The 21,963-nt window shown below is 62.7% G+C and overlaps 1 protein-coding gene across 1 annotated transcript; it reads left to right on the forward strand.

Moving 5' to 3' along the window:
• Positions 1-660: 660 nt before the first annotated feature.
• NCS1 (neuronal calcium sensor 1) lies at positions 661-17,661 on the forward strand. The gene is made up of 8 exons (XM_035341644.1): positions 661-1,015; positions 13,507-13,531; positions 14,815-14,953; positions 15,467-15,545; positions 15,685-15,773; positions 15,919-15,996; positions 16,337-16,453; positions 16,978-17,661. The coding sequence occupies exons 1-7, from the start codon at positions 952-954 to the stop codon at positions 16,433-16,435; spliced, it is 573 nt and encodes a 190-aa protein (XP_035197535.1). The 5' UTR covers positions 661-951; the 3' UTR covers positions 16,436-16,453; positions 16,978-17,661.
• The last annotated feature ends 4,302 nt before the right edge of the window (positions 17,662-21,963 follow it).

The following is a 21,963-nucleotide window of genomic DNA, read 5'->3' on the forward strand; positions in this document are numbered from 1 at the left end:
CTGAGCTGTGCTCCTCCTCCCCTTCACAACACAGGCCCCTGTGTTTGGTGCTGAGCTCTCTGCAGCCTTGAGGACCGGTTTCGCTGTATCCAAGCACAGATTTGTTTTTTTATTATTATTATTATTATTTTCTCCCTCCTTGGCTGCTGCCACGGCAGTGCAGGCATGCCCGGGCAGCTCCAGCGGGGCCTTGGTTGCAACACAGGCGGGAAGAAAAACCGAATTTATCGAGTGCATCGGCGCAGCTCATGGCCGTGCGTGCGTGCGCGCAGAGCTCTGGTAGAGCCCTGAAGCCCTGCGTGGTTTTGAGGCGGAAAAAAAAAAAAAAAAAGCCGAGCGCCGCCGCTTTTAGCGCTCGCATGGTTTCCTGGCAGTGCCACAAATCTCTGGAGGTTGAATCCAGGGGCTTTTTCATCGAGCTCGGGCTCCATGGGCACACCGCAGAGCCGGGGGGGGGGGGGGCAGGGACCCGCCCCCAGCCCGGGGGGCGCCGGGGGCCCCCCCAGGGGGGCCCTTGGGGGGGGGGGCGGGGGGGACGCCCCCGGACCCCCCCCAACCCCCAACCCCACCCCGCAGCCTCCTCCCCCTGTGCCGGGGGAGGCCGCCCCCCCGTTCCCACCCCCTCCCCATCGTTTCCCACCCCCTCCCCATCCCCATCCTTTCCCATCCCGGCTGCCGGAGGAGGGCGGGGAGCGGGGAGGGCGCGCAGGGTGCGCGCAGCCAGGGCGACGCGCGCAGGGTGCGCGCAGCCACGGGGCGGCCCCGCAGCGCCTCCCGGCTCTGCTAAACCGAGCCCCGGCAACAAAACCCCCTCCTTTAACCCCCCCTCACCATCCCCGATCCCTTCCTGCCCTCCCCGGGATGTAGCAGGGCAGGGAGCTTTCCCCCCCCCGACCCCCGGCCCCGGCGCTCCATGCCCCCGCAGTGAGCCGGGGGGAGCCGCCGGCCACCATGGGGAAATCCAACAGCAAGTTGAAGCCCGAAGTTGTGGAGGAGCTGACCAGGAAAACCTACTGTGAGTATACCGGGGGGAGTCGGGGAAAACGGGCGGCTTTGCCTCGGGGGGCGGCTGGGACGCGGGGGGCGGCGGCTCCGAGGTCCCCCCCGGATTCCCCCCAGGTCCCCCCGCAGCCCCTCGCCTCCCTCCGGCCCCTGGCTGCCCGCAGGGAGCTCCCCGGGCACCGGGGCCGCTGCCGGGGCCGTTCCCCGAGCAGAAGGCGCAGGCTCCGCCGGGCTTTGTTGCAAGAATTCAGGGATTAGGCTGGGAGGAGGAAAAAAAAATCCTGGGTGTATTTATTTATTTATATGTACCATGCAGCGGGGGCAAGGAGAGGGGCAGGCAGCCGGAGGAACCCGGCGTTTTCTTCCCAACCCAATTCTCCGCGGCCTGTTTCGAAGCTGCCGGCATCGGGGGGCCGCATCCTGCCCTCAGCCCCCACCCCCCGGCCCCGCTCTGCAGCCCCCCGGCCCCGCTGCCGGCTGCGTACCCCCGGCCGGGGGCTCTGCCCCCATAAGCAGGGCGTCCGGGTAGCCCTCAAAGTTTGGGGGCGTTACTTGGCGGGGGCTCCTTTGTTGTTGTGCTGGGAAGCGGAGAGAGGAGCCGACACCGGCGGGTTCGGCGTTTTCCTGCGAGTATCTCGGTAGCAGTTTAATAACCCGGGTTTCTGAGTGAGTGGCTTTCCCCTCTGATCCTCCGCTGTAATCTTATTAGCGTGGCTAGCGGCCGAGCCATCCAGTTTTAGCAACCCCTTTTTTATTTTTATTTTTATTTCTCCTTTTCCTGAAGGATGCACAAAGGAAACAAAGGCGCTGGCGGTTCAAGTTTGTCTCCCCGCTCGCCGGCCCCAGATATTTCCCCCCCTCTCCTTCGCCGGGGAGCCGCTAACGTGCACCAGACCTGCGAGCTCTCCCCGCTGTCATTGCTGCAGTCCCACAGCAGCGCTTACCCAAAAAGGCAATAGATTAGGATGCAGCAAAGTTCTCCCATATGGAGAGGAGGCAACGCTGGTGCATTGCACAACCCCACACGCCGGGTTGCTTCTCTCTCTCGCCGTTGCACAGCCGGGAGGAGGGCAGCTCGCGGGGGCACGTCCGCACAGCCAGCCCGTGCGGGGTGGCAGGATGGCTTGGGGAGCCCCGGTTCGGTGGCTCGGGGAGCAAAAATGGCAAAAAATAGGTGGTGGGGCCAGCTCCCGGTGGTGGCTGGGGCTGGATGTGGGTTGTGGTGTCCCCACGGTGGGTGCAGGTGGGCTGGTTTTGGGCACCGCCGTGCGAGCAGCCGAGCTGTGATGGAGGGAGCAGCCTCGTCTGCTGGTGATGTCCAGAAAGCGCTGGGCTTTCTGCACTCGTGGGTGGCCTCAGGCTTTGTGGGGGCAGGTGCTGCCCCCGGGCATGGCACACAGGGAGCGCTGCCCCGTGTCTTGCCAGCAGCAGTGCTGACAGATGCAGCGCTGGTGGAGCCATCGTCTGGGGGTGTCTCCCCTGCGGGATGAGGCCAGCGGAGGGTCACTGCCTTCGGAATCGCTTCGCTCGCAACTTCCTGCACCTCTCACTTGGGTGCCCTCCCCTTTCCACCACACCTCCTCCAGAAAAGCCTCCCATCCTTTGATCACTCCCTGGAGGAGCTCCCCAGCGCGTTGGGGTTTTGCAGGGTCTCCTCCAAGGTGGCCGCGTGCTCGGTGCCCCCACAGCATCCATGTGTGCCCCAGCACCGTGCAGGTGGTGCCTGCCGGGTGGCCATCACTAATACCAGGCCCTGCTTATTGAGCTCTGCCCATTCCCCCTCTCGTCTCCGGGATTAATTCCTTTTGCTGAGTGTTTCTGCCCCTTCTCTGCAGCCATCAAGGCGAATGTGCGCGCCCTTGGCTAGCCAAGCACTGCACGGGGCCCTCCCAGGCACCTCTGATTTATCTCCAGCCCCTGGGAGCCTGGAAAGGTGCTAATTTCCTTCTGCTTTGGGGGGAATCCGGGCATGGGGGAGATGCAGGTGGCAGTGCAGGTTTGCACCAGGTGCACTAGGAGGGACACAATCCCTGGCTGGAGCAGGGGACAGTGGCTCGTGCCGATGGGGTGGCTCCTGCCCACGTCACACCGGTCCGTGGTGTCACAGCACCTCTCTGGCAGGCGATGAGCACCCTTTGGTGACTGTCCCTGGTGTGTGGCTGCTGTCACTGCGGGCCCCCTGCCACCCTGCTGAGCAGGTGCTACCCCCCCCCCGTGCCTGCTGCGGGTCCCGCTGCTCTTACAGCACACCCGGGTGGGTGATGTCCAGGGGCTGGTAACGGGGACCTGCTTGTCCCCCAGGGATGCTCCCACGAGGGTGAAAAACGTGTACATGAAGGGTTTCTCCCACGATGGGATTTCCTTCTGTTGCATCATTTTCTGCTTGTGCGATCTGAAAAGGATACGAAGGGAACGATGACCGGCCCCGTCGTGGTTGGGATGGGAGGGATGGAGAGCGCTCACACCCCCCTCCGCCCACCCCGTGCTGCTTCTGTGCTGATCTGTCACGCCCGTGGGACTACAGGGGGCCCGCACCCCCAGCCTGCGCCGTGTCCCGGTGCCTGGTGGCTTCTGGTGTCCCCTGTCCCCTCTGGTGACACCACCGCCTGCTGCTCGGGGCCTTTCTCAGGCCCTGGGTGCAGCGATTTGGGAGTGCTGCTGGGGATGCTGAGGGTTGGCCGCCAGAGTTGTGTCGCTGCTGCTGCTCAGAGCAGCTCGTCCTGAGCCCTCCAGGAGCAGACAGGGAAGGGCAGGAGCTGGGGACCCTCGCCGTGGCTCCCGTCCCCGTTATGGTGCCGGGGGGTGGCTTTAATGGCACTTGGGCACCTGAAGGTGCAGAAGGACACCCAAGGGCTTGCCCAGGCCCTGTTGGTTTGGACCCATTGCCGTGAACCTTTCATCATCTCCAGGTGCCCAAGTGCCCAGGAAAATCCGGCAGCACCAAGCGAGGCCTCGGCCTTCCCTGGAGGCCGGGCTGCTGCTGTGCGGGAGCGTGCGGGAGGAACGACAAGGATAATGAATAATAAATCACGTCGTTCCTTGTGCTTCCATGGAGCCTCTCCTCCAAAAGCTCTTAGAGTGCTTTATAATCATTAATTTATGAACCCTCCCCGTGCCTCGTTGAGGTAGCTCAGAGACAGGTTTGGCTGCTGTGAGTTTTGTCCCGGGGGTGTTAATGCTCGAGACTCGAGGAGCCCCCTTCTCCCCGAGGCTGTGCCCGGCTCCCCTCTCCGCTGAGGATTTAAGCACGGGCTTAATTGCTCCAGGTGCTTGCGCCAGGGCCACGGTGGGATGTGGGAATAGGTTTATGAGCCGGGCAGGGCAGGGTCCTGGCGTGTTGCGAAGGTCCTGGCCAGGCCTCGAAGGCAGGTTGTGCGAAGCAGTTGTGGATGCAGAGCGTGTGTTGTGCTCGGGAAGTGCCTGACATGGACTCCCAGCAGAGAAACGCAGCGCTGGGTATCCCTGCTCGCAGCACCACCACCGTGCCGGCAACCCTTAAAATCATGGAACAGGCTTAAAAGTCCGAGGTTGCTTCAGAAAAGCACATTTTCTCTCTCTTCCTGGTCGTTTTTTAGGGGGGGGCTCTCCAAGTTTGCTCTCCATAGCCTTTTCCCAGGTGCAGCCCCCCTGACACCGCGTTATTTCCAGGCCGGCTGCGATACCCCTGGCACCCGGGGTGCTGGGGAGGCGCGGGAGCGGTGCCCGGGCTGCAGAGGAAGATGCTCTTTTCCCAGGAACCGTGTCCCACCCGCTGTGAGCTATTTTGTGGATTTTCAGCTCACCCCGGCATCATCATTTTCTGCTCTTTTACAATAAGCCGCAAAATTGGCTCTGTTGCTCGACAGTAATGCATTGAATTAATGGGCATTAGTTTAAGAGCAAACTACAAACATATCGATTGGTAGTTACGGGGTATGTGGCGGCTGGCTAAATTCTGCGGGGAAAAGGAAGAAAATTCTCCAGCTGCAGCAGTTTGCAGCCAGGAAACCGGGGGGGTTCCTCGGCTGGGGGGGGTGCAGGGATGGAGCCGGGGCCGTGGTGCCCCCGCGGTGCCGGCGGGGAGGAGCAGGGGGCCGGGTGGCACAGCAGAGGACGTCGGTGGCTTCCCACTGCGGGTTTATTTTTATCCTCCAAAGTGTTTGGCCCCGGGCTCTGGGTTCCTCTGCCAGGCCGGTTCGTGTTGGAATCCCTCCTGTTGCTCACCCGGTGGAAACTGGGGCACGGTGGCGAGGAGCGAGCCCGGTGCCTAAGCACCCGTTGCCTGCAAATGATGGGGGAAGCACCCAGAGCGTGGGGAGGTCGCAGTGGCTGGGTGCAGTGTCAGCCCCGTGTCCCTTCTCTCTGCCCTACGTGCACCAGTTTGGGGTAGCCACGGCCTCGGGGTCCTCCCCTTGGGGGTGTGCGGGTGGTGTGGGGCTGCAGCCCCCCATTAGGGTGCCGAGGTGGGCACAAACCCAGTGCTGGAAGCCCAGGCCGAGCTGCTGCTGGCTGCTTTTGGTGCATAAAGGTATTTGTAGGAGCCCAAAAGGGAATTTTGGGAGGGGAGCGCCCAGCCTGGGTGCTGCAGAGGTGGTGGCTGTGGTGCAGCCTCCTGGTCACTGCGAGCTTGGAGGGGAGGGACCCGATTTTATGTCTCCGGAGGGCTGTGGGGGCCTGGAGAGCACCTGCAGCCCCTTCCCCAGGGACACCCTGCTCTCCTCGTGGTGAATCCCACATCTCGTTGTCCCAGGGTAGGTGTGAGCACAGCGAGCTTTGGGGCTTCAGACCTGCGGCACCCAGCCCCTGTGGTCCCAGGGGGGCTCACACGGCCGGGGTGGGGGACACGAGGGGGGGGACACGAGGGGGACCTTGGCCCCCCCACGGCTGAGCGGAGCAACCATGGCCTGGTGCTGCGAAGGCATCAGAAGAATCACATTTCATTTATCCCCTGACATGTTAATGGATCTGCTTAACCACTCTCCTGACCTTTGCTGCTGCCGTTATAATTAAGGCTGTGAAACAAGAGGCTCTGAAGGCATCAAAGGAAGCGGCTGCTCCAGGGAGGAGCCCAGTGATGGGGGGGGGGGGGGGGCCTTTGGGGCCTCGCTTTGTGCCTTCCTCGCCTTCTGGGCCCTCTTAGCACACGGGGAGCCCTGAGAAAAGGCAGCCAGGGCCTGTATCCCCCCCCACCAGCCATGGGCAGGGGTACCCGGGGTGCCCAGCCCCGTGCCGTGGCTCCTCGTTGGCCGCTGCTCGGGTTCCCTGTGCTGGGGACAGGATCTGAGCTGTGCTGGGTGCGTTTCCCCTGCCCCTGCACGCCACTCGCCCTCCAGGGCTCGTTCTTGGTCTCTCTGTGGAGGGAGGGCTGGCTGTGCCGTGCTGCGTCCGCGGGTGCTTTGCTGGCATCTCCCCGCCGATGGCAGGACCCCGCGGGTGTCCCCTTTAGCTCGGGAGCGGGTGTTGGGCACCTCCAGCACCTTCTGCTTTGGCTACCCAGGTCAGGAATCACTCTGGATAGGGGACAGCACCCGGGCACCAGGCAATGCCCAAATCCCTGCAGGGATGGAGCCAGTGGCCAGGATGCAGCTGCCCGCCCTGCGGCTCCCCCAGTGCCTCTCCTGGACATTTCAGGTGCTCGGCCCCGCCGTGGGGCGTCGCTGCCTCGGCTCGCGGGGAAGCTGGGATCAAATAGAGCCAGGGATAAACCTGCTGCAGCCACCGGCTTGTGCCGTGGGAGCGTTCAGCGTGATTCATTAACTCCCCAGTGAAGGCACCATCCTCTGCCCTTCCTCTGCTGCCTGTACTGCAAAGAGTGACGGCTGCTTTTTCCTCGAACCCGATTTCCAAAGCCTGCCGTCGGCCCCTTGAATATTTAATAAAGTCTAAAAAGGATTTTAACTGCGTATTGGTTTTGCTGTCCGTATCAGCCGCGGGGGAGACGAGAGCAGAGCGGCTCGCGGGCCCGTGTATGCAGACACGGCTAATGGCAGCCGCCGGAGAGGAGGGCCAGGCGCACACGCGGTCCCTCCGCAGGCTGCTTCCTATCTCGGCGTGATGGGTGGCACCGCTGTCACCTCACCACTGTCACCACAGTGCCACTCCTGTGCTCCTGACCGGACCTGCGGTGATGCTGGCGGTGTGTGAGCCGTGGGGACAGGAGCAGGGAGCTGCCCGGGCTGGGATGGGACGTGTCGGGGTGGCGGTGTCCCACTCTGACAGGTAGGGAGCTCTGCTGGTGCTGGTGTCCCTACAGAGAGGCTGCTTGGAGGAGGAGAGCGGCAATGGGATGCTGAGGATGGGTACCCCCGTGGGGACGTGTGGGCAGCACGGCTGGGAGCGGGACTGGGCGCTTCTGGGGTGCGTGGGGTGGAGATGTGGGCGCACAGGGTTTGGGTTAGCAAAACGAAATACTTCTGGGCAGGCCACAGCATCGGCGGTCAGGCTGTTCCCACGGGTTGTGTCCATGGGGGTCACCCCAGCACCGCGGTCCCCAGCCCTGGTGACCCGCAGCCCCTTCCCTGCACCGGAGCAGGAGGGGGAGCAGATCGAGTCCTCGGGCAGTCTGGTAGCCCTGGGGCTGAGCCCTGCTTGGGGGGCAGGAAGGCAACGTGCTCTGTAATGTTTAACCGGGACGTTGGTTACATATTTAATCCAGAATTTAAATGAAACCAAGTCATCAGGGCCAAACAACCCACATTTCCAAAGTGCTGACGTGAGGCGTCTTAAAAGCTGCTGTCACCAAACGTACCGCGGGGATTCGGGGGAGCCCTGTGGTGCCTTAAAAGGGGGCGATGGATGGTCCCTGCCCCACGTGGCAGAGCAGGGCAGGAGGCACAGGGGGGGGCGAGCGATGCCGGGGCCAGCAGCGAGGCCCCGGTGCTGTGGCAGCCTGGGGGTGTCACGGCTCTGCTCCCCCAGCAGCAAAGCCCCAGCGCAGCCCCGTGCTGTGTGCCGGGGGAGTTTTGTGCCGGAGCCGGGGGCGTGCTGTTTGCTGGAGGAGTTTCTGTGCCCATGGCTCCAGCCAGCCCTGGGCAAGCTGCTGCTTTCCACCCCCTCTGCCTGCACAAAGTCCCTGGGCACAAGCCGTGTCCTGAGACATGTGGAGGGCTTGAAACCTGTAACAATTCAGGCTATGAGGCTGGTAACCCCTCAACCCGGTCTGCAGGGCCGGGGGCTGGAGTTTGGGCTGGGGGTCCTGCAAAAGCTACCCCAACCCTCCCAGTTACGTGCTTGGCAGAACGAGGTGTGAAGCCTGCTGCAAGCCCATGGGCAAAGGGCTTTGTCTGTGGTGAGGGCTGGTTCGGGCCGTGATGCTCATCCCCGCAACCCCGATCCCAGGGCAAGGAGCAAATCTCAGCGAGCACACGTGTGTCCTGCTGGTCCCGGCTGCCTGTTCCGCGGGGAGGAGCAGCGCGGTTTGTAATTGATGCAGATTAACATTGTGATGATGTCGAAAGCGGAGTTTATACCACATTTATCTTCAGACAATCCTTAAGTATGTGTTTCGCAGAGGTGAGGGGTGGAGTGTGTTGGGCACAAATTGCAGGGTGCGCCAGGTTCACGCCGGAGCGCCGCGTTGTTTTACGCATGAGGGGCCAATCAGCTCATGCATGAGCGCCCCGTTAATTTACGCGTCAGCACCCAATAAGTTCACGCATGAGTGCCCAATTAGCGCACACATGAGCGCACAATTAATTTACATAGGAGCACCCAGTTAATTTATGCATGGGCGTCCAGTTGGTTGGCGCTCGGTCGCACGCTGGTCCCTGCACATGCCCGCTGCCTTGGTGCGTGTGCCCCCCGTCGGTTCTCGCTCGAGGGTCCAATTAATTTATGCACGAGCACCTGATCCATTCACGCCTGAGCACCCAATTAGTACATGCACAAGTGTGTAATCTGCTAATTACACTAATTTACTCCTGAGTGCTCAATTAGTTCATGCATGAGTGCCCGATAAATGCACGAGCACCCAACGGAATCACACACGAGCGCCCAGCGCGGTCACGCATGAGTCCCCCTTTTGCTCACGCCTGAGCACCCAGGCAGCGCGTGCATGATCGCCCCATGAAGTTATGCATGAGCACCCAACTCGTTTGCACAGGAGCACCCAAATCATTTCTGCATGAGTGCCCAACTCGTCTGCATATAGCCGCACAGTTTATTTCTGCAGGCATGGGCACCCAGTTGGCACACACATGGGCGCCCGGTTGGCACACACAGGGGTGCTGAGTTGACTCACGTGTGAGCTCACACTTTGCTCACGCAGGAGCACACTCTGCATACGCACGAGTGCCCAATTTACCCTCACCTGGGCACTGCACTGAGCATCCCGGGGAGGTTTAGGCGGCCCCAAGCATCCACCCGCCCGTCCAGGGAGCGTCGTCTTTAGGTAATCTGGAAGCTGAGTGCCATTTGTGGCTGGAAATAATTAACTCTGCTTTTCCTGATCTGGCAGCCCTGCTGGGGTCAGGGTGCTGTCATGTGAGAGAAGTGTCCCCACAGTGGTTGGGGTCCGGCCATCTCTCCTGCTGCCCTACAGCTGCCCTGTCCCCATCCCTGCCCTGGTCCTATAAATGATGAGCTCCCACACGGGCACAGCACGGGTGGGGACTCGCAGCCCCGCGTCCTCCCCTCCTCGCAGCCTGGCAAACAAATTAACGGGCTTGAGCAATGATTAACCGGAGCTGTTTCTTGCTGCAGTGGCAGCTGGGTGGTGGGAAGAGAGGGGGCATGCGGAGGGCGGGTGGTGACAGCGCTGTCACTCCTCGCGCATGCCGCTGGGGATTGATGGGGAGGAGGGGGCAGGGAGGTGGGAGTTTGGGGTCCTGGTAGCTGGGAGGAGGGGACTGGGTGCTGCTTGGGGGGGGGCTGAGAGCTGAGGTTTGGCCCCTTGTTCTGGGTGCCCCTGTGCACGGTGTGGGATGCGGGGCCGAAACCTTCCTCCTGGCTGAGATGGAGCGGGGACAGACCGGGGGGTGCTGCAAAGGGGCAATAAGGGCCCGTGGGCATGCGTTGGGGCAGCTCCTGTGCTGCTCCTGCCCCTGTGCGAGCCCCGTGCTCAGCATTTCCCCATGCATTTCCCCACGCTTTGACAAGAGCAGCGGAAACATCGGTGCTGACGGCGGAGCTGCCGCGCGGCGTTGTGCCTGCGGGAGGGAGGGCGGCTGCAGCGCGGCGCGGGGGCTCCCAGCTCGGCGGTGCCTCTCCCAGCATCGCGGTTGACGACGAACACCAAAACCCAGCCTTTATTTAGTGCCTTTCATCCCGCAGGGTCCCAGGGCGTGCTGCATCCATTAAGGAGCTGCTACATGCACTATTTATAGCCGCCCCAAAGCCTCTGCGGGCCGGCTGTCCCCGGGGACCACCGCCCGCGGCTGAGCCCCAGGGCGCTGGGGATGCGCGCCCCCGGCACCTCAGAGCGGGGCCCCGCTCCGCTGGGATGCGCTGCGGGTAATCCCTTGTCCTTGAGAGCTCGGGGTCGAGCCTGCCTGTGTTGTATCGCTGCAAATTGATTTGCATCAGCTCAGCATCGCGCCGGGATCGATGCTGGGGGGAGGGGAATGCAGCAGCCGCCGCGCTTTCTGTAAGCTCGGGTGCGCTCTGCATGCCGGAGAGGTGCTGAGCGCCCTGAGCTGCTGAGGATGGCTGGGGGAGAGCGGGGGTACAGCCCCACCCCTGCATGCACCCCCTGTCCCCTGCCCAGGCCAGGAGGGCGCCATGCCCCCCAGGTTTGCGTGGCCGCAGCTCCTTGCTGCAGGGACACTCGTCAGCATCCCTCATCGGTGCCGCTCAGAGCATCCAAACCCGGTGAGGTTGGGCTGGCTGGAAGGCGCAGCCGCAAAGCAGTAACCTGTCTGGGCTCGGTCACTGCAGATATGGGAACCCTCGGAGCTGGGGATCCCTCCCTGATGGACCCAGGGAGCCCCGGGTGTGTGCCCCAGGGGGTAGCACCCGGAGCAGGGCACGCTCCCCGCAGGTGCCAGGCAGCCGCCTGTGTCCCCGCTCTCCGCCCAGCCCGCACGTGTCGTTACCAGCGTTTCTCCCGTACTAAAAAAAGCACAAATTTCTTAATTGTTTCCTGCTGGAGTTGAAAGGCAGCTCCCAGGACCGAAATAGCGTGGTGGGAGAAAAGCCGAGCGGGAGAGAGCGAAACGTGAGTCTCCCAGAGGTGCTGAGCTGAGCGCCTGGCCCTGTACCCATGCTGCTGCCACAGCTCCCAGAGCTGCACCAAGTCCTGCTCTTCCTCCTCCTCCTCTTCCTCCTCCCATCTGCCTGTGTTGGTTCCCGTGAGAGCCTGGGGTCATGGGGCTGGTACCCGGGGGCACCTCTGCACATCCTGCAGGCGCGAATCCCGTTAGCTCCGACGGGTATCCTGGTGCCCAGGGGGATGTGTGCAGAGAAGGCTGCCTCTGATCGAGACATTGCTCAGCATCTCTTCTGGAAGGACACTTCTGTGCGACCCTTTCCCATGACCACTCTCCTCCTACCAAACAACCCTGCCAAAACAACCCTCCAAATCCCTCCCGTGGCGTGGCCAAACCCCACCAGCATACTCCAGCCTGGGTGCTGAGCATCCCCGCACCCTTCTCCCCACTCCTGTCCCCACAGCCCCCACCAAACTGACCCTTTGGCTGTCATCCCTCTGAGCCCAACCCCGCTGCTCCCTTCGCCATCTCCTGGGGCCGTGGTGTGTGAGGAGCCCGGGGCTGGGACCCCCCGTGCCCCCGCGCCCACCTCCCGCCAGCCCTCGCCCTTTGCGCTCTGCGCCTTTTGCCAGGCACGTTATAAATCCTGCTGCTGGAGAGCTGCTTCCTTTTATTTGCCACCCAAGGTAATTGGCATCTCTTGATGTGGCTCGGGTCTCTATTTTTATCAGCCGTTTGCACATTGACACATCTCCGCTCCGCCTCGTTATCCCGGCGAATTTCAGACCTATTGCTTTTTTTTTTTTATTATTATTATTTAGATGCATGATGCAAGGGAAATGACTAACGAGGCCGCTCCCCCGTGCTGGCAGCGGGCTCCCTGCTCGTGTGCCAGCCAGGCACCGCTCCCGCAGTGGGGTGCTCGGGGCTGGGGCTCCCCGGAGTGCTGCACCCCATCGCTCGCCCGCGCCGTGACAGCCTTTCCTCTGCTGAGCGCGTCTGGGCTCTGCAGCTGCCCTAATCTGGGGATGCTGTTTGCAAGGCGAGCTCCAGACAGGGCTCCAGGATGGCACCCAGAGCCACTCAGGGCTGTTGATGCGTACCAGCTTCTAGTTGGTGTATTTTGGGGCTTCTCTGAAGCCCCGTGAACCCCCCCCCGGAGGCCTGGCATGGGTTTGGTGATGTGCTTCGCCATCATCATCCGTGTGCTTCAGAGGCAGCGGGCACCTGGGTAGCGAAAGGTGTGAACTCAAAGCTGGAGCCGATGTGTTGTGAGCATCCATTGCCGGGCAGATGTATCCTGAGCTGGGTGCTGGGGGCTGTATCCTGAGCTGGAAAATCCACGTGGCTAACCCCAAGGGGTGGGAAGGCGAGACCGTCACAGACCACAGGTCTCCAAGTGTCCCAAAAACTTGTTAGAAATGCCCAGGGTGGTGCCACAGGTGGGCTGGGGCGGGATGCTCGGGGCGCTCCGTGCCCACCTGGCACACAGCATGGTCCCCGCTCAGTCCCGCCTGCTTGACGTGGTTTTGGCATCGGCAGCACCGCGTCCCCCCTGCCCATCAGAGCCCCGTCTGTGGCACCATCCCTGTGCTCCTCTGGGTTTGCTGTCAGGGGGGGCTCCGCTGGGTGGATCCCGCAGCCTTCGGCACCTTCCTCCTCCCCCGGGAGGTGCGCAGGGGCGCGGAGCCGCGCGGCGCGGTTGCTGCGGGGGATCCCCGGCGGGCAGCACCGCATGGAAACCTGACAATTGCAGCTAAAAATAATCCCGGGAAGGGAGGGGGGCTGCAGAAAGGAACCAAATCTCACATGCCGCGTATTCACGCGAACCCAGAGGGAGCTGCTGCCAAGCGCCAGGCTCATGCAAAGGGCTCCGGAGCTGCAGCGAGCGTTTCCTCCGGGGCTGGAGGGCAGCAGCAGGCGGGGGGCGAGGGGCTGGTGAGCCTGGCTGGGGGGATGCTGGCACCCCAAAGCAGATGTTCCTGCAGATGGTTCGGGGATGCTTCGGCTGCGGGGAGGTGGGAGGGCAGGGCCGGATCCTGCCCGCACGAACCAGCCCGGCCCCGCATGGTTCACAGTGTCTCGCTGCGCTCCCCTGGCAGGGAGCAAACCGTCCTTGTAGGCTCCCTGCTTTTGGGGCTGGGGGTGACCCCCGGTGAGCCCCAGTGTGACCCCTGGTGAGCCCCGGGCTGTGCCTCGGAGGCTGCAGCTCGTGGGGATGCAAAGCCTGGGTTCAGGCACGTGGTGCCTGCGGGGACCTCTTCCCCCTTCCAGGCCTGGAAGCAGCTTACAGGAAGTGCAGAACAACACCAGCCCTGGGAAAACACTAAATTCCTTTTTCTTCTTCTTTTTCCATCTTTTTTCCTGTTTCCTCTTGCAGTTACGGAGAAGGAGGTGCAGCAGTGGTGAGTACCGGCGTGGCAGTGAGGTGCTGGCTGCGGGGCTGGGGGCGAGGGGCAGGAGCCGGGGGGTGCTCGGGGACCGAGTGGAGAGGGGTCCCACAAGAGGTTTGCCCAAGGCACGGGGCACCTTCCCCGTGCTAAGAGGCCCCTGGACGTTCACAGCCCCGTGGTGTTTTTGGGACTGAATGCAGCCTTTGGTGACCTGCAGCACCTGAGTGGGGGAAACTGAGGCACGGTGCCAGCACCCAGCGGGCAGCTGGTGCCATCGCGTGTCCCTTTGCAGCCTGGCCCCGACAAGGGACAAGGACACGGCGATGCCTCGCTGGCAGCGTGCTCCCACCCCATCCCCTCCGCCCCCCAAAACGCGACGCCCTAAAAAAGCCACCGCTTCCCTTTGGTCTCCCTATCAAACCAGTCAAGCTTTTCTTTCTTTATCTCTTTCTCTCATCCTTCCCCCCCCCCCGCCCTGATGAGTCAGCGCTGCAGCAGCGTGGAAAAGATGTCACCGGCACTTCGGTTTCCCACCTCGCCACCCCCTTCCCCTCCTCCTCCAGCCCTGGGCCGCTGCAGCGGGCGCTGCCAGATCCGGGCGGCGCGTTGCGTAATGCTCGTGCGCCCTGCAGGGTCCCACGGGGTCCCACGGGGTCCCAGTGCTGTCCCCCCACCCAGGATCCAGCCGTCCCCTTCCCCTGCACCCCCCGGGGTTGTCCCCGGTGTAGCAGCGCTTTTTTGGGGTTTAAAGGGTTCCTGCCCCTCTCCCTGTGCCCAGCCCAAGGAGGTACCCGGGGCCGGGGCAGCCCGGCTGGGTCCCGTGGGTGCCTGATCCCGTGGTACAGCTGAGCTGCTGTAGGATGGGCACGGGGCACTGGGGTCACGGGGGTGTTTGTGGGGCTTCTGCTGGGAGCCGTGCAGAGGAAGGGTCTGTAAATGGGAATTTGGCTCGGCAGCATCCCCTGCTTGGGATTTACGGGGTGGCTGCAGCTCTGGGGCTGCGCCCTGCGGCCTGGATGTGCCACGTGTGCTCCCTGGTGCTAGTGGCCAGGCGGTGGGTCCCCATCCCCTGCTCAACGTCAATGTGGCTCAGTTCTGGGCATTGCTCGGTGTCACCGGTGCCATTCGGCGCTTCTCCAGCTCTGCGGTGCCCACCAGGACCTCGTCCCCCGTGGGTTGGGTGCCACAGGCAGCGAGGGGAGCGGGGCCGGGGGCACCCAGCACCTCCGTGCCTCCAGGGATGCGCTCAGCGAGCGGAGCCGCGCGACGCCCGTCCCTCTGCCCTTCCCCTGCAGGTACAAGGGCTTCATCAAGGACTGCCCCAGCGGGCAGCTCGACGCCGCCGGCTTTCAGAAGATCTACAAGCAGTTCTTCCCCTTCGGCGATCCCACCAAATTTGCCACCTTTGTTTTCAATGTCTTCGACGAGAACAAAGTGAGTCCGCGAGCCACGGGCACGGCGCATGGGGGTTGGGGCTGGGCCGGCGGCTGCAGTTTGGCAGGGTGGGTTTGGTGGTGCTTTGGGCAGGGGGGACACGGGGGGACCCCCAGGCACCAAGCACACTGCCTCCCCCCGGCTCGGCTCGCTGCTGCGCCTCCAAACATCTGCGCAGCGCTCGAGGAGCAAAATATTCCAGCGCTCCCCGGGGCGTGAAATTAAAACGGAGCAGCTGGAGCGAGCGAGCCCCCGCGCCTGTTCCATTCGGTGAGAATCACGTGGGGAAAGGCAGTGAGAGAGGAGAAACGAGACTGTCTCGATGACAAAAGCCCACCCGCAAGGTGTCCCCCTGCGCTCACAGCGGGGGCAGCGCTCGCAGCGGGATGCTGGCAGCTGCGCGTTGTGTGCCGGCAGCTGGCTCGCAGCGCCGGGATGCAGGCGTGTGGCACGGGGATGGCAGCGGCACCTTCGCCCCCTCCTGTCCTTCACACTCCTCTGTTCCTCCCCCAGGACGGGAGGATCGAGTTCTCGGAGTTCATCCAGGCGCTGTCGGTCACCTCCAGGGGGACGCTGGACGAGAAGCTGAGGTGTAAGTGTCCCCGTGGGGTGCGGGGGGGCTCAGCCCTGGGCTTTGGGGTGGCTTTGGGGGTTGGGGAGGGGGTGCAGCAGGTTTCCATCTGGGCAGGGCGCAAGTCGTGGCCCCAAGCATCTCCACGTGGCTCTTGCAGGGGCGTTTAAGCTGTACGACTTGGACAACGACGGGTACATCACGAGGAACGAGATGCTGGACATCGTGGACGCCATTTACCAGATGGTGGTAAGCGCCGGGCTTGTGCCATGAGGGGGCTGCAGGTGGGGACGGGGGGGGGGGGGAACAAAAATGCGTGCCCTCAGCCGGGGACACCGCCCGGCAGGACACGAGCCGTGCCTGCGTGTGACTGTGTCCCGTCCTGCTGCTGCAGGGCAACACGGTGGAGCTTCCCGAGGAGGAAAACACACCGGAGAAAAGGGTGGATCGGATTTTTGCCATGATGGACAAGGTGAGGATCACAGGGTCAGACACGTGGTGTTTATCCCGGGGTTAGGAGGCAGTTCTGGGCCCCTTTGTTTTGCATCTGGGCTCTTGCAGGTACCTCCCATCCCCACAAATTCAGGCTCTGGGCCGCCGCGGGGCCGTCTGTGGGGTCTGTGCCCCTGGGGGTCCCCATATCCACACCAGGTCCCAGGGATGCGCTGAGCACCCCGCGGTTCTCCTCCGCTGCTGCGGGCGTGGGGGGGGCTGGATGGGGAACGGGATCCGAGGGGGGGCCGGTGGTGGGGACAGCGCGGGTGCCGCCGGGGCCCTGGGGTGCTCAGCACCTCAACGGGGGCGTTTTGCAGAACGCGGACGGGAAGCTGACGCTGCAGGAGTTTCAGGAGGGCTCCAAGGCCGACCCCTCCATCGTGCAAGCCCTCTCCCTCTACGACGGGCTCGTATAGTCCTGGGGCCGAGTGGCGGTGAGTCCGGCATGGGGGAGCTGGGGATGGGGAGGTCAGGGGTTGCTTCTAAGAGTCCCTCGGTCCACGAGGATGCCCTAAAACCCACCCAGCTGGCAAGCGCTTGGTGACGGCAGGGCCCATGGCACCAATCTCGCTCTCGCCTGCGAATGCTGCAGGGGAGGCACGGAGGCAGCTGGCGAGCTGGGGGCACGGGGACTCAGCAATACTCCATTAAATGCTTCATTTATGTTCTGTTTTATTGGATTGTGCCCTGGGGCTGCTGGTCTCGGGGAAGCTGTGGCTCACAGCATCCTAGGGCTGAGCGCCTGCGCCCCGCGGGGCCGTGCGGAGATGTCTCGGGATGGGTTTGGTCATCACCGACCATGCAGGGTCCTGCTTTTGATTTACCCCCCTGGACTTTTGAGCTTTCCGCAATCGTTGCGTTGCCAGCCGGGGACCCCCAAGACGTCTGCAGGGTTGTGGGATCCAGCGTTTCCCCCACCCCCCCTCATTCTTCTGTGGTTTTCTTCCCCCTCCCGCAGATGCCTGGGGGAAGATGCTCTCCGTGCCATCCGACCACCGCAGCGCGAAGCTTGCCTGTCCCTCTCCGGCCTTCCTTTATGTTCCGCGAGCAAAGGATGCACCTGAAGCGCGAGCTCACTCCCCCTCTCTGCACTCCGAACCAGCCGTTGCCATTCGCCAACTTCTGCTTTTTCCAAAAAAAAAAAAGAAAAAAAAACAACGCAAAAAGACCTCGGTCTGAGCGGCGGCGAGCGCCCAGGACTTCGGGGCCGGGGGAATGGGTCGAGCGGCACCGAAGGCAGAGCCCCCCCCGGCCTCCTCGCCCCCTTTGCTCCTCTTCCCTACGTTTCGGGATCGGACTGCGGATGCGCCGGCGTGGTCCCCTCCTGGGATCCGGCCGGCTGGAGACGGAGCCCAAAGGTAGCGGGGCGCCGGCACCCCGGGGTGCTGCTCGGGGAGCCGAGGCACGAACGGTGATGGGGAACAGCCCTCGTGCCGCTGGCAGCCCAGCCCGGGTCCCTAGGGATAAATATTGTTATAGGATTATTTTATTTTTTTGGTGAGACGGTATCGTGCTTTTTTCTTTCCTTTTTTTTTTTTTTTTTTTTTTTTGGTGGAAAGAAGTGAGGCTTTTTTTTTTTTATATGCCTATCTCGACGATCGATATCTTTATTTATTCGTTGTAAATGTTGCTGCCGTGTTTAGTCTCTCGTGTGTGTGTCCGAACACCTAGGTGATGATCTGTAAGGTTTACATCTTCATACGCTATTGCGGGGCATCGGGAGCCTGCAATAACGACGAAGCCAAAAATCTGCCTTCCCCCCCACCTCCCGCGCGCTGGCTGATGTTTGAAGGGGGGCTGTAGCTTCTTTTTTCTTCCCATTTGCCCCATTTCCCGCATTTTTCTGGTCTCCCTCCTCTTTGCCAACTCAGCTAGGGGTCGGCTCGGGCAGACCCCTCCCGCTCCATCCCTCTGCTCTCCGTTTTCACCCCCTGGGCCTCCCCGTGGGGCAGGGCGAGGAAGCAGCCGGTGTCCAGCACATGCTGCTTCGCATCGTTTCGTTTCCTTACTGCATGAGAAGTATTAACGGAGAGCTGGGTTTCGCATCCAAGCCGATTCCTTTCGTGCTATTTTTCTTTGGGAACGTTGGCAAGGCGCGTTTGCGCCCCGCACGGAGCTGGCTGCGGATCAGCTGCGGGAGCAGCGTGGAGACGTGCAGCATCTCGGATAGGACACGGGAGGTTCTGCTGGAAACCAGGAGCTCAGCCCCAAACGGAGCCAGCCTGCACCCCGCTTGTGCTCCTCTCCCTCAGAGGAAGGCAGAGGGCTGGAGAAAGGCACCCGCGGCACCCCGAGGAGTGACCGCACCCTGTGGGACCGTGTCCGGGCTGCCACCATCCCCTCCATCACCTGCTGCTGCTCCGGGGTGCCGGGCTCACCCCGGGGGCACGAGGTGGGACACACGTCGGCACCTCCGTGGGAGGACGGGCGCTGAGTGGGTGCTGCCCAGCGCCTTTTCCATCCACCATCACCCTGCTCCATGAAGCCAGCCGGGCTGCAGCCCCCTCCTGCTCCATCGCCTTTTGCTCCCAGCCTGTTGCTGCTCTCCCACCGCCTCGCCTGGGACTTGGGTGAGGGTGCATTTCCTTCCCCGCTGACCTTTGGGATCCTGCATTTTGCCAACGCCTTCTCCCTCTGGGGCGCTTTCGGATGCCCTTACAAAGATGCTTCTCCCCGTCCCCAAGGAGAACTGGCTTCCCCTCCGTGTGCAGTACGGCTGGCAGCGGGGGCACAGCCGTGGCTGGATTTGGGGGAAGAGCTGATTGGGGTCAGCCCCGTCCCGCAGGAGAGCCAAAGGCTGTGGGGTGAAGCCCCCTCGTCCCCAATCTCCTCTTGCTGTGCTCTGCGCCTCCGACCTCGCTGGGAGGACTTTCCACCTCGCAGCTGAACCCAGGATTCGCTTTGCAGCTGGCGGGTGCCGTGCGTGATGGCAGAGAGGAAGAGGCAGGTGGAGAGCCAAAAACTGGAGGTTTGTGCACCAAAAGGGCTGCGGGAGCCAGAGCACACGGAGCAGCCCCTGCCTACTGCAGAAACCCGCGGGCTCACCGAGTGTGATTGTAAGACCTGAGCCTGGGAGCCCACAGGAACGTCTCTGCCCCGAGGGTGCCCGTGTCCCGCTGCTGGGGACTCCTGGAAGGCGTCACCCCCTCCTCACCCTGGGAACTCCTTTTTCTTGACGCTTTGTGGCCAAAACGCAGCTCCCTCGTGCAGCTCTCCACAGTGCCTCCAACTTCTCCAACCCCGACCTGCTGGGCTGGGCCCCCCGGTGCCAGTGGATGTGACACTACGGGAATCGCCTGCTGGGAAACGGCGGGCCCTCAACATCCGGAATAATTCCCAGGCAAATGCAAATATTTGCTCTGTCACTTCTCCCCGGAAGGCTTTTTTTTTTCTTTCTTTGTCTTCTTCCCAGGCAGAGGACCCTCCTGCAGAACCGGGGCTGGCTGCTGTCCTGGTGTGGGCTCTGCCCTGCCCCGTCGGCATGCTGAACGCCCCAGATCATTTCGGCCACAGCACCCAGACCTGGCTGCGGATGGGGGACCCTGGCTTGGAAACTCCTCCAGTCTCTCCTTGGGGCCCCCACCTCCTCCTCGAACATCACCAGGATCCGCAGCTCCTTGGTACTGCTGGAAATAAGGCTTGAAGCTCCTCCTGCTTGGAAAGGTTGGCCTTAACCTCCTCGTGCCTCAGTTTCCCCATCACTGACACATCGGGTGAGCCCCGGAGAGCAGCGGGCTGCTGGGCCACAGCCATGGGGGCTTAGCAGCACCCAGCAAAAACCCACCTGTGTGGAGCTCCAGGAGCGGGGTGGGAGCTTCTGGGTTGGAGCTGACACCACGGAATAATTGATTTCAGTCCTCATTTTCAACCTGGTAAAACCAAGCAGCCGGCAGGAGCCCATCCTTTTTGGGCCGCTCCCTGTGCTCGGTTTTGCGGCTGAAGTGATGCCGCGGTACCGGGGAGGGGGGACCCGAGGCAGAGACGTGGGTTATCCCCCTCCAGTGGCTTCAGCGTGTGTGTCCCCCCCTCATTTGTCCCGTCAGTGTTGCCTGATTAAACGCAGTGTCTGTGCTCCCCTTCTTTTCAGTCCTCTGTCTGCGCGCTGACTGTCGCTGCTTTGTGTCCGCCTTTCCCTGCGCTCTGGGGCTGGGCTGAGAGGTTTCCTCCTGGAGGAGCAGGAGGAAAGCTTTTTCCTCCTGGAAAAGCAGGGGCTTGGAGTGGACCCCCCCAGCCTCTGTACGGGCATGAACCAGGGCACAAGAGAGAGAAGTGAGGTGGGAGTTTTCCTCCAGAGGTGCCCTTTAATCGCTGCAATCTGGTGGCCTTGGGAGTGCTCCCAGAGCGCTGGAGGGGGACCCTGGCCCTGTTGGTGCCCGGGGTGCATCCCCCCCCACCCTGAGCCAGGGGGTAAAAAGGGTCATTGGGGGTCTGAGCCCTGCTTGGAACAGGACCACGGGGGCCTGGGGGTGGCTGCGAGGGCTGCTGGAGCTGCTCTTGGGTGGGTTTGGAGGGGACAAGTGACCCGCAGCCGGCACGGTGGCACGAAGCAGCTCACCCGCTCCCTGGCCCCCATGTAAAGTGGGGGGACCTGGGGCATTTTGGAGGCTGTCGACACCCCTCCTTCTGCCAGGACTTTGGGGAGGCCGGAGGCAGGAGGTTTGTGGTGACTTCTGGGGTGAAGGAGGGAGCTGCCAGCCCCCGGTGCACCGCAGCAGCTCGGGGCTCGCTGCGCAGAGCGGGTCCCCGCAGGGCCTCAGTGGCACGCAGAAGACCCGGTGCTGCAGGAAAACCCCACTCCCTTCTCTCTCTCTTTGCTTGTGCGGCCACGAGCCCTGCCCCAAGCAGCAGCCGAGCCCTGGGCTGAGAAGCAGCAGCTCCAGCAAAAAGAGCCTCGTTTGTAAAGGTGAAGCCTGTCTGCGCGTCCGTGCCGGCGTCCCGGCTTGCATGCCCTGCTGCCTTGTCTTGAGATGAATTCAAGAGCAAACCGAGCAAACCAACCGGTTCCAAACAAACAGACAAACTGAAAAAAAAGAAACAGAACCCAGGAACTTTGTGACAATGGAAATAAAAGCTTAATGACGGTACCGAGGCACCCGTGGTCTGTGATGTGCAGCAGGGAGGGGCAGGGGCTGGGCTTGCCACCTCTCGCCGCCCCCAAAACCGCCCCGTGCTGAGGGGCCGGGGGCGCCACCTTTGGGTGCTGGGTGTCCTGAGCAGGGGCTGTAAGGGACACCAGCAGATGGCGGGGATGGGGACGCCCTCCTCGCACGCTTCCTGGGCTGGGACAAGCAGTCGGGTCTCAGCTCCACGCCTGAGCCACGCTCACCCCAAACCTTGGCTCCTCCCTTCGCCCACATCCCTTTTTTCCCCCCCTTTACGCAGCAGACGCGTGCCGCCTGTCCCCACCTCCTCCGGCCCCACTGCCAGCGCAGCAGGCTGGGAGCCGCCAGGGTGCTTTTGGCAAGCAGCAGCCGCCGAGCAATTTGCTATTAATATCCCCTAATTGTGTCTCGCAGCCCGTAATTACGCGCCCTCGGCAGCCCCCTCCCGTGGCTGGGCGCGCAGAGGGGCTCGCGGCACGGGTGAGGCTTTTGGGGTGGCTCCGTGCTGCTGAGCCTGCTGGAAAGGAGCACTGCAAGGCCCTGCCAGCACGTCCTCGTTTGGGCGAGCTCCTAACGAGGGGGGCTAATTATTGCCGGGGAGGCCAGAGGAGGTCTAAACAAGGAGGCCGGGTGCGCACGGGAGGCGCGTTGCATCCCGGTGCAGGGATAAAGTGCGTGTTTCAACCACAGAATGGCAGAACCATAAAATACCCCGAGCTGGAAGGGACCCGCAGGGCTCATCGAGTCCAACTCCTCTGTATTTATATAAACGTACTGACGGCTGTGCCAGCAGAGCGCGGGGAGGGGGGCAGGCTCCAAAGGGTGTGTTTTGGGTGCGCTTA

This window comes from Oxyura jamaicensis, chromosome 17, assembly GCF_011077185.1.
Source record: "Oxyura jamaicensis isolate SHBP4307 breed ruddy duck chromosome 17, BPBGC_Ojam_1.0, whole genome shotgun sequence".
Classification (NCBI taxonomy): domain Eukaryota; kingdom Metazoa; phylum Chordata; class Aves; order Anseriformes; family Anatidae; genus Oxyura; species Oxyura jamaicensis.

Bases quoted from the DNA above. Each gene is read 5' to 3' on its own strand.
- NCS1 (XM_035341644.1), top strand. From the start codon at position 952: ATGGGGAAATCCAACAGCAAGTTGAAGCCCGAAGTTGTGGAGGAGCTG. The intron at 1,016-13,506 runs GTGAGTATACCG...TTCCTCTTGCAG, and splicing joins GCTGACCAGGAAAACCTACT to TTACGGAGAAGGAGGTGCAG. The intron at 14,954-15,466 runs GTGAGTCCGCGA...TTCCTCCCCCAG, and splicing joins ATGTCTTCGACGAGAACAAA to GACGGGAGGATCGAGTTCTC.